Source organism: Citrus sinensis, chromosome 4, assembly GCF_022201045.2.
Source record: "Citrus sinensis cultivar Valencia sweet orange chromosome 4, DVS_A1.0, whole genome shotgun sequence".
Taxonomy (NCBI): domain Eukaryota; kingdom Viridiplantae; phylum Streptophyta; class Magnoliopsida; order Sapindales; family Rutaceae; genus Citrus; species Citrus sinensis.
Window position 1 is genome coordinate 6,430,235 of NC_068559.1, and position 13,993 is coordinate 6,444,227.

General features: G+C 34.7%; 1 protein-coding gene across 3 annotated transcripts; it reads left to right on the forward strand.

The window, feature by feature from the left end:
* The first annotated feature begins 2,549 nt into the window (after positions 1-2,549).
* On the forward strand, positions 2,550-13,770 carry LOC102606895 (3-phosphoinositide-dependent protein kinase 2). Of its 3 annotated transcripts, none has more exons than XM_052439538.1 (15): positions 2,550-3,219; positions 4,639-4,819; positions 4,961-5,013; positions 5,392-5,493; positions 5,562-5,670; positions 5,750-5,828; positions 5,984-6,149; positions 7,045-7,179; positions 7,276-7,433; positions 7,866-8,088; positions 8,438-9,244; positions 9,358-10,546; positions 10,657-12,037; positions 12,780-12,993; positions 13,401-13,770. In XM_052439538.1, exons 1-11 carry the CDS (start codon positions 3,040-3,042, stop codon positions 8,519-8,521), a joined length of 1,470 nt encoding a protein of 489 aa, XP_052295498.1. In that variant the 5' UTR covers positions 2,550-3,039; the 3' UTR covers positions 8,522-9,244; positions 9,358-10,546; positions 10,657-12,037; positions 12,780-12,993; positions 13,401-13,770. The 3 variants fall into 3 exon arrangements, with proteins under 3 accessions (XP_052295498.1, XP_052295499.1, XP_052295497.1); XM_052439539.1 differs by having other exon boundaries at positions 8,438-9,048; XM_052439537.1 differs by having other exon boundaries at positions 8,438-10,546.
* The last annotated feature ends 223 nt before the right edge of the window (positions 13,771-13,993 follow it).

The following is a 13,993-nucleotide window of genomic DNA, read 5'->3' on the forward strand; positions in this document are numbered from 1 at the left end:
ATTAAACAAGATTTGGAGACAATTTTAGACACATGTCTAAAGAAAGAGTCTTTAAAATTGAGAAAAGCTCTCTTGGTTAAGGACCGTAGAAGGTAGTTTTTATACAAGTCCCTTTCAATTTTATATGGAGATTCACTATAAGAGTTGGTGTAAATTTTTTGTACTTTGAAAAAAGGAACACTCTCTTAATTTGATAAAATGGCCGCGGACACTCCTTATTTTATAAATGAATACAAATACATTTTTTTTTTTAGAACATCAAATTTCGTTTGTGTTAAAAAATAATCATATAAACCCTTTAAAATTTATCTAATAAAGGGGTATTATGTCTTTAAAAAATAATATATGTGACTATTTTTGAAAATAATGAGATCTCATGATTATTTTACCAAATTACAAGGATATTTTTCCTTTATATTGTCACAATTCTTTATTCCGAGATTTATTTGGTGTGATTTTTGATAAAATCTAAAAGATTGCTTGATCATCCTATATTTGTCTAATTGATGTACTAACAAGTTTCTATATGTGTTAGAAACAAAAGAACAATTTAACCAATCACTCTTTAGTTTAATCGCGGGCAACTTCTTCCACAATATTGAGATTGAGTGTTTGAATGTCTTTGTATATATTATAAAAGTATATGTACATTTTCTTTTCATTTGTGAGTAGACTTCTAACTTCTAAAATAGATAAATAAGTTATTATGCTATTTAAAAGAAAAACAAAACAAATAAAAGCCACTTCGATTATAGTCCATCTTTTGAATAAAATTTTATGGAATGAGGACTCATTTATATTCTCCAAGCATAATTGTGCAGAGATGAATATTTTTTTTCCTTACGAATGTGGATAGAAAGTAGACATATCCATGGATACTAATGAGGATAGAATATTGATAGCATTTTTTTTTTGTTTCTTTTTTAATTTTTAATTTTGTCTCCTATTATTATGAAGACCAATTGACACGTGGCAGTCAATGGTTTACTGAATTTTAATCTTTGATTTTGGTCGATTGTTTGACTCGGGAAATCAGCCCCAGGTGAACAAGTGTCCACTCTGGAAAGCATCAATTCAAAGCAAGCTCCAGCTTTGCCTTTGACTGAGCTGCTCAGCTTTTTACTCTCAGTATCCCTCTTTTAATTAAAAATAATAATAATTTCCAAACAAAAAATGAAAGTGAAACAGCCAGAGAATCTTAAAAGGAAATAAAATTGAGATTCGAAATAATTTCAATAAGGCCTCAGCAAAAGTCACAATATATTGAATTGGAAATCAATAAATTTTTTTTGGGGTGTTGTAATTAAGACTTCTGATCCTTTGTAACGAATTCAAAATTAACGGTTGAATTGTTGGCAAATGATTCACAGTGTCTAAATATAAATTTTCTTTATCGTTCGTTTTTCTAAATTCTAAGTTTACCTCCATCATTTAAAAAATGGTTAGTTGTTACTGTAATTTTAGTATTTTTCGACTTTCACTTTTTACCGTTTAAATTTGTAATTCTAACTCCATCACTGATGTTATGATAAAGTGTCAAGGGAGATTACTAAATTTTTTCATACTAAAATTAATATATATATCACTTATCCTTCTATTATTTTTATAATACCCAATAATCTCTAATAAAATAATTTAAAGCCAAAGAGGAATAAAAGGGTCATCTACTTGATATTTTATCTTGAGCATATAAAATATATATTTATTTTAAGAAAAATATTTAAAGATAATAAAAAATAGATGAAAATATTTCATTATTTTTTTTATTTAGACCGAAATCCATATTTCTTACTTTTTAGTACTTAAAATATTTTAAAATTTTTTATTTTATATGATTTGTTTAATTAATAAAAGATATGAATAAAAGTGCATTAAAAATAAGAATACTGTAAAATCACGGTGTCACGAAGTTATTAGCTATTATGAAAATTGTAGGGAGGTAAGTGGTATATATCGTGATGTATGATGGTTGTATAGGAAGAGTAGAGTACTTTTTTTGGAGTCTTAACTTGAGCTATCAGTGTCTATTTGTTGTGTATAATACATTATTTTAAAGTTTATAAAGCAAATCTAACCCAATACCGCTATATCTTATTGGTCTAGTGATTCGTCAAAAATTTTATTTCTTTCATAATCATTTTTTAAATTTAATATATTTTCCTATTTTACCTATTGTTTTCAAAATTTTTATTTTTTTTGTTTGCTTTGTTTTTCTTATTTCAATAGGAGAATTTTATCTTAAGTGCACTACCACCAACTTCAAGTAGATATGCAAACATCTTGTAGAATTGACTTTAGTAATGGATCAATCTTAACCAAGGGCCCGCCGCCGCCATTCTGTAGATCAGCTAGCTCATCATCAGCAACCGTTCGATAAAACTAAAGGATCTATTTGAACAAATGTTACAAGTTGTGTTTTAAACCGGGATAATCCAACATTTCATGGACCCCATTTATAAATCCCCAAATATATTTTTAATATAATTTAAAAAAATAAATTATCCAATATTATTAATCAATAAATAATCATATTTAGATTTGCTGATGTGTTGCCAGTAACCAACTCAGAGACAGATAGAGGATGTGCATTATTCAATCCCATGGGGTGTCTCTCTTCTTCTCTTCTTCAATTCCCCCATCCTTCACTCTCCTCCATCAAACTCATTCATGCACATCAAATTCTCATAACACAACCATAAACAATAATTATTAAGTTTTTATTTTATTTTTGCTCCCCTTTATATATATATATTTTTCCCAATATCCAAAGCTTCTCATTTTTCACACGCACATTTAAACAAATTTTATAAACAAGAGAGAAAAGAGAATCATTTACTTTTGTTTTTTCAGAGAGAATATAAAGATTAAAGAAGTCTCTTGCTTTCTGATCCAATGCCCTCTCTTGTTTCAGTTTCCTTTGACTATTGACTCTCTTCCCAATACCAAAGTTACCTTCTTTATTTGTTTTGTGAACCAAAGTTTTGATTTATATTTGTTGTTGTTGTTGTTGTTGTTATTATTATTATTATGTAGAGAGAAATGTTGGCAATGGAGAAAGATTTTGATTCAAAGCTTAGAATTGAGGGCAATAATAATTCATCAACAAATTGTCCCACTGTGCAGAGATCCAAGAGCTTTGCTTTTAGGGCTCCTCAGGAGCATTTCAGTATTCAGGATTTTGAGCTGGGAAAGATCTATGGCGTTGGTTCTTATTCAAAGGTTCGATTTTCAGTTTTATTTTTGGTCGGGTTTCTGTTATTTTTGCTATAGGCGGGTTTTGTTAATATATTTGCATTATTTTTATGTTCATGTGGGTTTCCTATGTTTGCTTCGTTTTTTTTTTTCCTCCTGTTATTGATTGGGAGGTAGTATTTTTGTTTTAGGATGGATGTTGGACGATTCTGACCAGTGTTGTGTTTTCTTTGAACCTGCACGTGTTACTAATTTTGATACCATATGTGATTTTCTTCTCTAAAAACCAGTAAAAAAAAAATTGTTGGGCAGTAATATTTTGATGATTATGAGTGGGTGGTAACCTATTTGGTTTTAATTTGGATTTGGTTAGAGGACGGTTTAATGAATTTGGCACCAAATGAAGTTCCTGTGAAGAAATATGAGTTTTGGATTATTTGTTGGTTTGGTTTCTGAGTAACTTGAGGCAAATTGATGAACACGGAACTTAGATTATTAGAATTTGATTTTATCAGGTTCTTATTGTAAGAGCCCTGTGGATGTTTTAGATTTAGCAGAGGCTGAATTTTTATTTTTATGAGATCAGAATAGAGAAGACAAGAAAAAAGGTGAACACACCAAAAATTTCTGAAATTTGGCACCTGCCTGCATCTTTATCGCAACTAAATCAAGCTTTATAAGAAGTCTTCAGAGGATTTGATTGTTTAAAAAGAACTACTGTCGCAGCTGAAAATGATCGATTGAAGCACCTCGAGTTGCCTCGAGTTGAATTCATCATTGAGATTCCTGAAATAGTCTAGTTACTGGGTATCTGATGGTGTTTTTACGGTTTGGTTCGGCCGAAAGTATTACTGATCATGAAGGATTTTGGACATGTTTTCTTGTTGGAATGTCTGAGAGGTTTGGCACTTTTAAGGTGCCTTCAGAGTGATTTAGGAGTATACTCATCAAAATTATTTTGACTAGATTACATATGACTTGGCTGTTTGATGTTGTATTGCTGAATCTGGGGCGACCATTTCTCTGTGGAGAGGTAGATGTTTGACATATCACTTCATGTGGAATGTTTCCTTCATTCATGACTTACACTAGTTAGCATCTGATCCTCTGTCTGTCATATTTTCTTATTTGAATTGATTTGGTTTTAGTATCAATTTGTGGATGCATGGACAATTATATGAATAGTAGGATACTAGCGTTTCAGTGAAAGCAGTGATGCTAATTGTAGTTGTTATGATTTCAGAGACAGTCTATTGACTTTGTTTTTCTCTCTCTATTACCTTTATCCCCCTCTTATTCTGAGCTTGCACTGCTGTTGCATTGAAGTATGCAGTTCTGCTCTAAGAATCATATATGGCACTTTATTTATGGAGTCTATCTTTTATTCTGCTTAGAACATCTTGCTGACAATGATTTTCTCTAAATATCATATTATCATGATATTAGGTCGTCAGGGCGAAGAAAATTGATACCGGAACTGTATATGCCTTGAAGATCATGGACAAAAAATTTATCACCAAAGAAAATAAAACAGCTTATGTGAAGTTGGAGCGCATTGTGCTTGATCAATTGGACCATCCTGGAGTTGTGAGGCTATTTTTTACATTTCAGGATACCTTTTCACTGTGTAAGTACTCATTGTAATCTGTTTGAGTTTAAGTGCTTTTACTTGATTTTTATGCCTTTATATTAAGATCTCTCTCTGTACTGCTGGTTTTTCAATTTGGCTTCTCTGATGACATTTGGTTTGTTTGATTATGTTTTGAAGACATGGCACTTGAATCCTGTGAAGGTGGAGAACTTTTTGACCAAATAACCAGTGTACGTTTGTCGCAAAAGCTCCCTTTTCTTTTCCATGTCATTATGGAGAGTACTCTTTGTCTCAAAAGTTTCCTGTTGAAATCTCTTTGGGGATTATATAGTCTGATTTCATTGGGGAAATTGGTAATTTATTGAATTGTAATAAGTATGGTGGAATATTCCCGCTACATTTTTGGATGATAGTGTATGCTTCCCTTACGTACATCTAGGTTTTAGTTGATTGAAAATTGTTTCTCATCTTCTCAGGGTTTTGTATGATTTGGCCAAACAATAAATTTTCAAAAACTTCTCATCATTTTCAGAGTCTTGCTTTTTTTTTTTAATACTGTTAGCTTGTCATTCGCACTGTAATAACTATACAGTTATTTGTGTATGCAGAAAGGTCATTTGTCAGAAGATGAAGCTCGCTTTTACACCGCAGAAGTTGTAGATGCTCTTGAATACATACATAGTATGGGATTGATACATCGAGATATTAAGGTACTTTCTCTGCATGTGAGCACTTTTTCATTTACATCTGAAAACAGCTAACGCTTCTTGATTGGCAGCCAGAGAACTTACTTCTTACAGCAGATGGACATATCAAAATTGCTGATTTTGGAAGTGTCAAGCCCATGCAAGACAGTCGAATAACAGTCCTCCCAAATGCAGCATCAGGTAGTGTAGAAATTATCATGTGGAAACTGTTTCACAATATTTTTGATGCTAAGATTCTTTTCATGGGCCTCCTGTGCAGACGATAAGGCGTGCACCTTTGTTGGGACAGCTGCATATGTCCCTCCAGAAGTCCTCAACTCTTCTCCTGCAACCTTTGGGTAAAGGCACTTTTCTTTTTCTTTAGAATGAGCTAGTCTCATAGATGAGACTGATTGAATGTAAAACTTAAATGAAATCTTGTGTTTGGTGTTACTGATTGCTTCTCAGTTACATGGGATAAACGCTTTTGCTCTTCTTGTACATATTTAAACAGAAATGACCTCTGGGCCCTTGGCTGCACCTTGTACCAAATGCTTTCAGGAACTTCGCCTTTCAAAGATACGAGTGAATGGCTTATATTTCAAAGAATTATCGCCAGGGATATAAGATTTCCAAATTATTTTTCAGACGCGGCTAGAGACCTCATTGATCGGTTATTGGTATGCTATATGCACTTTTCTGCTTGCTATCTTTTGCCTTCGTGTAGGCATGCTTTAATTGCTCTGTATGAACTTTCTGGTTTTCCCTGTTGGCTTTTATTTTTCTTTTGTCTTTTCCGGTTTATTATATATCGGTTATAAACTCAAAAAAAAAAAAAAGTAACTCAGTTTTGCTCGTTTTAATAATTTGTGGTTTATGAGCCAAGCTTTATAGTATAAAGGGCTACGCAAGTCATGCAAGTTGGCATATTTGGTTTATAATGGTAGTGGGCAATGCTAACAATGCGTCAGTTTAAAACTCCCCTCCCCTCCCCCGCTTCCTCTGGGCTGTCCGTGTTGATGCTGTGTAGCATGCTTTTTTATTTGTGTTGACACTCTACATATATTTCTTTGACTGCAAAATGTTGGCTTAAAGGAGGACAGGTCAAAAATATTTTTAAGACAGTGGTCAAAAATATTTTTATTTGCGCTATCAAAGCTCTGTGGGGGAAGTTATTAGTGCACATGTCAGAACTTTTTACCTTCTACTATTTGAGCCTTGGGAACACCACTAGGAACCATTAGCATGACCTGATCTTTCATTGAATATGCTCTTTCTTTAATAAAAATGCAAACTGTACCCCAATTCTGGTTTGACCAGGTTTTGATCCCAAAACTTCTTGTACCACCCCCTTCAAACTTTGTGTCAGTGCTTGAGGGGCTGTGTCTTCGAAATCATTTAGAATGCCTGACTTTTTTACCGCATATAAAGGACAAAAATGTAATTTTTGTATTGTTTGTTTCCTTAAAAAAAAAAAAAAAGAATCTTGATTCCTGTTGACTGGATGTCTATGAATGTGCTGCTATAAGAATTCCATAATTGTAGTCTCTAATTTGCCACATAATTTTGACACAGGATGTAGACCCCAGCAGGAGACCAGGTGCTGGGCCTGGTGGTTATGCAGTACTAAAGATGCATCATTTTTTCAAGGGAATTGACTGGAAGAATATACGAGGGCAAACCCCACCTAAACTTGCTTCGGAGCCAATGGTAAATTTCCTGCTTTTAATTAAACTGTTATTTGTTGTGAAATCTAACTTGCTTCCTTGCCTTGCATTAGTTAAGAGTTCTGGTATTATCTTTTAGGTTCAATCAGGTGAAGGTGATGATGTTCATGATTCCTCCTGGAACCCTTCACACATTGGGGATATTTCAGCAAAAATAAATGATGGAAATGGTGGTGCTTCATCATCTGAAGGATCAATTACCAGGCTCGCTTCAATTGACTCTTTTGACTCAAAATGGTATTGTCTTAACCACTTTTTTTGCACTGTGTTCTATATCATTCATTTTTTGCTAAAAAAAAAAATTGTGGAGTAGATTTATAAGCGTGTTTTTTCATTCTTGTCACTTGCCACGGTACTTGTAATTTAAAACACAATTGAGTTAGATTGTTGGACATATTGTCATCAAGTTGGATGGATATGATGATAGTTTAAGCTGCTTTGCAATTTCTTACCTATTGCAATTTTCAAATAAAGTTTTAGTTTCGTCGGTTTACGTTTGTCTTGAAAGTTTAAAAGTTTAATCTAGGAGGACTAATTTATGGTAGATTGACCCTTCCGCATTATAAGAATTTTCATTATGTTCACCATGTTGATTCTTTTTCCTTTTTGTGTTTGCTTGTTGGTCATTCACAGTGCACATTGATTTGTTTTTGTTGACCCTGTTAACAGGCAACAATTTTTGGACCCTGGGGAGTCTGTTCTTATGATATCAATGGTGAAGAAATTACAGAAACTGACTAGCAAGAAGGTGCAGCTTATTCTCACCAACAAACCAAAATTAATATATGTGGACCCTTCAAAGCTCGTGGTGAAGGGAAACATTATTTGGTCGGATAATTCAAATGACCTCAGCATCCAAGTCTCAAGTCCGTCACATTTCAAGATTGTTACGGTATTCCCTCTTTTGCCCTTTTACCCTCCTGGCTGCATATCTAAGTCAGATATCTTTAAATTGCTGCAGTCCTTTACAGTGAATTGTGTGATAGTTCTCTCAACTGATGACAATCTTAAAACTATGAATGTGACTCTATGTTCCAGTAAATTCTATGATACCTGATGCTATGATTTATAATATTCTTTATATATAGTCAATCAGCTCTGTTTCCTGTATAATGGTAATTTCAATCACTCTTTGTTTGGCAAAATTATGTTTATATATTTTCCCCCAACTCCAGAATCATTTTTTGTGGCGTTTCTAGTCTTTGTTTCATTCTCTGATTCAATTTTGTTTAAATGTTCAGCCAAAGAAGGTATTGTCATTTGAAGATGCAAAACAAAGAGCATCACAGTGGAAAAAGGCAATTGAGGCTCTACAAAACCCTTGAGCCCTGAAAGCTATCCTTGGTTTTGGCAGAATATACTTTTCAATCTTTCTGATACTGTAGAGGAATGTGGTCATAAACGATTGAGACCCCCAACTATTATTTATTTTAGAGAGAGGAGATTCACATAGCAGATTTGGATTTTCAAGGTTCAAAGCTGCCACCCCTGCTGCGCTGTGTTGCTTAGAATGGGGTTGTAACGATTTTTTTTTTTTTTTTTTTTGGTTGAGCTTGAATGAAAATTACAATTTGATATTTAGGCTTTTGTTGGGGGGCTAGGTTTCATTACTTGTGACCTGTATTAAAATTTAATCAGTCAATGAAAATTTTCATCCAATGAAATATATGCTTTGCAATTTTGTAACTTTCTGTTTGCTTTACATAATGATTAGACTGGTTCAATCTTGGCATGGATTGGCTACCTGTCTTTTGGTTTTGATTTATCATTAAAAAGGAATCATGCGGGAATAGCTGTCGGATGAAAGATGGGATGCAGTATTATTTCTTAGCTAATGCTAAGTTATATGCATGTAAAGATTCTTATTTTTTTATTAATTTCTTATTTTTTTATTAATTTGCAGATTGCATCTGGTGTCACATAGATGTATCACATCAGATGATTTTTTTGAACTACCATGCATATTTTGATGGGAGCCTCTAAGTTACACCTCTAATGTAAACCACACAAAATTATAGGATCCGTAATTTGTGTGGCTCATGTGAGAGGTGTCAATTTCAATGATTGTAACTTAGCATTTGCTTATTTTTATTTGACAAAGTGCTGGAGAGGCAACTGTAACTCACTGCAGTTTTTTATTTTCTTTTTTCTCTTTTTCCAGTCAAATTTCTATCAAGATTTTTCCGAAGGGAGCAGTATATGTTCCCACAATTGAGGGATGATTACTAAGTGCAATGGTGGTTGTAGCTGGATTTGGATTTTGGAGGAGTGTTGATAGGATTTCTGTGCCGATCTTCAAAGTTGCGATTGGGTATTAATTGAATCAAAATATGTGTAAGTTAATTTTAGTCGTACAATGTTAAAATCTATGTGTTATTAGATCTTGAAAATGTTATCAAAATTAAGATCACTACTGAATCCAGAAGATATCAACAGGCTGTTGACAATAGAAACTTTTAAATTGGCTTCTGTGACTCTGTCATCATTGGTTTGCTCTCTCTCTGTTCTCTTCAACTGATTCAGCAGAATCTCCATTTTTTTTTCTTCCTCCTGGATTTGAGCATCCCTATACAGATTACTTTCATTTTAAAACAAACTCTCTTGCTGTCATATCCTTATTTTATAATGAAAGAGCTTTAAACAATCAATAGTGTCAACTAGCTAGTATTTCTGACCAAATGAATCTATATGTGTCATTGGCTTGGAGTAGACGGGCATGGCAAAAATGGCTGCGAACTGTGTTCCTTCTTGCTTGCAAGTAGTGCTGGTTCTTTTTTTTTTTAAATTAAATTTCTGCATCAGCTAGACCATCAAACAGTACAAAATCTCTGAACATAATCAAGGAGGTGAGCAGGAAAGGGCAATACAATGGTCCCATCAGAGTGGTTCCACCTGAAGATAATGCCTTTTTCTGGAACTGGGGCTGTCAAGCCCAATCCTGGGCACCCATTTGTGGATCTGTCAGATATGTACTTATATCGAGACTAATATTAATATTGGGACAAAACTACGTTACAGAATCTGTAAGGTACAGACTGCAGCATCAGCCGTTGGATGTGGTTGGATGTGGAGTGAGAAACTAAACAAAAGAAAATCGGATGGTGGGATGACGGGAGATGTTTGTTACAGAATCTGTAACATAGACAGGTCCTTAATATTGTTTAACCTTTTACCCATATGCTTAAGCCTTTAGATCAAGTGACACACGTCTTCAGGAATGTTTGTTAAAATATTGGCTTGATGATTTACTTTTGAAGTTGAAAATGATGTTTGATGCTGCTGAAAGAAGATTTCGTGTGGGAAAGCTTAATGGAAAGAAAGCAATCAATGTTACGTGTGGCAGTGGAATTGTAAGTTTAATTAGTCTCATTGTCACAAGTTAATAAAATATTATGTGTTTACTTGGAGTTACTCATCTTTACAAGCTCATTTGATTTGAACATGTGGTTGGCTGAATCAGGCGAATGCTGCTGCAGTCACACAAGATATGCTTGATCATTTTGACATAATGGATATTGTCCATTTTGGCATAGCTGGCAATGTAAATAGTTCAATGCCCATTGGAGATGTTTCTATTTTACTCACACTGGCATATGGGATTGGCTGGTACATAATTAGCACCGTCTTGTAATTCATAATCTCTTCTAAATACAATCAATTATTCATATCAATTGGAGCTTAGACTTACAAACTTTCATCATCATCATCATCATCTTGGCGGAACCCAAATGCTAAATTGAACTCCAATTATGCTGCCAATTTGGATGTCAATAACTACAATGTACCCAAAGGGCATGGTTCTAATCATTTGGGACATATTGGATATAATTCTGAGCAACTTTTTCCGAGCCAGGGAAGCCTAATGATGCTCAGCCCCTGTTGTGGTTCCCAATCAATGAGCAGTGTCTGGCTTAAGCTTGCCGCTAACTTAAGAGGTTAGACACCTGCATACATATATCATTTACTCCTGCGGTTGGTCAACTTGCAAGTACTGATTTCCCTGGATTGCAAGTAATTGGAGGGACACGGCTACCATGCAGGGCCTAAAATCCCCTGTATGGTGCAGGGGCTGCCATTGAGCCATTGGATTCAGTTTATTTGAATCCAACGGTTGAGGTTTTAATTTGAAAAAAAAAGAAAGAAAACGTGAATAAAAGCAAAAAAAGAAGGGCAACCGGAAGAAAAGCATTTTCATCCCCCTCTCTTTCTCCCCCACCCCCTTGTTCTCCTCCCCCCCCCCGGAACATTGAACCAGAAAATCCTCATCTTTCTCCCTCTCCATCCCCACATTCTTCCTCGCTCTCGCTCTTGCTCACTCTCGCGCTCCTGCTCACGCTCATGTTCCCGCTCCCGCTCCCGCTCCCGCTCCCGCTCCCGCTCTCCCTCTCGCTCTCGTGTTAAACACGTTCTCAGATGAATCAGAAATTATATCAAAAAAGAAATTGCAAAACAAAACCCAAGCCTAATCTCCTTATCCCGATCGAAATTCACATCTCTTTCTCTGTCATAGTTCTTCAACCACGATTCGTCACAGCTGTCTCCCTCTCCATCACGGTTCTTCAACCAGAATCGACTGCTGTCGTGTCTCGGCTTCTCTCGATTGGTGGTGGTGGTGCTGCTGCTGCTACAATTTCTCTCTTAAGGATCGACTGCTGCTGTTGCATCTCTCTTTAGGAATAACTTGTGATGCTGCTACTGATGCGTCCATGCTCTGTCTCGGCTGGTGGTGGTGGTGTTGCTGCGTCTCTGCTTTGTCTCGACTGGTGCTGCTGCTCTCTCTCTCAAGTTGCTCCTATAAAGAGATCGGAGCATATATGTTGAGAATCGACATTGGCTCACTGGTATTATTCTTCTATTTGGGTAAATTTTGAGTAATTATTATTTATTTTGTGCATGTGATGTTGGAAAGTTCGTAGTTTATGTGGAGTATCTAGACTTTGCTACTTGGGTTCTCTGTAATGAGCTCCCCCCGCCCCAAAACCTCTCTTTAGTTTTTTTCTTCTATCTATGAATGCTTTAGAGTAGACTGTATGTGAGTAATATTTTGTCTTATTTGAATGCTTAAGCTCTCTTTCATTTTTGCAAACTTTTTTGGCTTTTGTGAAGAGATGTTTTGAGTAATTCTTATAAGGAAGAACGCTTAAGCTCTCTTTCATTTTTGCAAACTTTTATTGCAGTGTGAGAGGAGATGTTTTGAATAGTTCAATATACGGACTTGTGCAACTCAGGGAGTGTCTATAGTCAGTTTTTAACCCAAGCTTTCATAGTATTTTGTTTGTGTCCTTGTTAGAATTTTTATCATGCAATGATAGATAAGGTCAGAGTTATGGAGGAGTGTGGGACTAATTTTTTTTTTTTTAAGGGGGTTTTCCAACATGCTTTTGTTTCCCTTTCATTACTGAATCCTTGAAATTTAGTTTAATGTCTTTCATTTTCTTGCACATCTCTGGAGCAGTGATGGCAAAATGTTTTTGAGTATTGGGACCGCGCTACATTATTTCTTGTATTTTTTATCTGCACCTATTTGAATATTTGAACTGCTATTTTTTACAGCTTTTTATTCTTACATATTTTGTGCTGCAGTTTTAGGGGAAGTTTTGGTATTCTCTCAGTAATTCTGGGAGATTGCCCTGTGGCGCGTTAGGATAAGGCTTTTGAAGTCATAGATCTGTCCGCTTCGCTCTCAAACTGTCCATCAAGTGCGAGTTTAGTACCAACAAAGTAAAGTTCAAGCTCCGGGTCGGATTTGGCAGCGGACTTAATGCTGAGGCACAAGAATCTTATTTAGGCAGGAGAGGTAATATATAAAATAAAATTCACTCACCAATAATTTGATTTTGATTTAATTTGATTTTGATTGAGAAACTTATCCACGAAAGCCCTTTGTGAGTGCTTGGAACTTGCATCATCGCCTGCCTGTAATTGGAATTCTTACTTGTCTCTGCATTTTAAGGAACAGGAAAAGAAAAGTAGTTTAAGAGAAATAATAAGAGTGGAAATGGCAATGTCGTCCATGAAGAAGAAATGTTTCATTTTTGCTTTGGTTTTGTATCTTATTATGGATGCGAGATTTGGTGGTGGTGTCTTTGTTGCTGAGTTATGAGAAAGCAAGTTACATTCGTGGGTTCAGTAAATATTTTGGCAAGATTTTTTATACTTCTAGTTATGGGATTTGGTTTTTGCTTTCTTGTTTGTGTCTTACAGTTGGAATAGCTGGAAATTATTCGGAGGGGGCAGAATCTGTTGGATGATGAACTTTGCTGCGGCTTTGTTGCAATTTTGTTGGCTGCAGAATTTTAGGGTTGGCTTTAGTAAATATAGGTTGATATTTGCAAGGCATCTTTTATACGGCTTATGTAAAAAAAATTTCTTTTTCCATTTACATTGCTGGGTTTCGTTGTAGTTGCTGAGCAAGTGATAGAACACATTCAATTTTATACAACAATTATAAGTATTGACCATGAGGCAGGATACTGGAAAATTGTTGTGTTATTACCCTTCAATGGTAAAATGATTGCAATTGATATGGTGATCACAATTGATGACTTTTGAATGAAACCATATGTTTTAATTATTTATTTATCCTGTTATTTATTTTAATAAAGCTTAGTTTATTTCATTTGCATGGATGTTTATTTCACAAGATACTTATTTGAAAAATGTCAAAAAGAAAATGTTATACTGCTAAAAAATAAATACGTTGTTAATAAGTTGTGCTGAGCTTTTACTTTAAAACTACTTACCTTTCTTCCTTTTTTTATTTGTCGTAAATTTATGCAATATATCAATCCACTTTT

What these genes read in the sequence shown, in the direction of transcription:
- LOC102606895 (XM_052439537.1), top strand. Translation starts at nt 3,040, where the DNA reads ATGTTGGCAATGGAGAAAGATTTTGATTCAAAGCTTAGAATTGAGGGC. An exon ending in CCTCCCAAATGCAGCATCAG is followed by an intron (nt 5,671 to 5,749) that starts GTAGTGTAGAAA and finishes CCTCCTGTGCAG; the next exon opens with ACGATAAGGCGTGCACCTTT. An exon ending in AACTTGCTTCGGAGCCAATG is followed by an intron (nt 7,180 to 7,275) that starts GTAAATTTCCTG and finishes ATTATCTTTTAG; the next exon opens with GTTCAATCAGGTGAAGGTGA.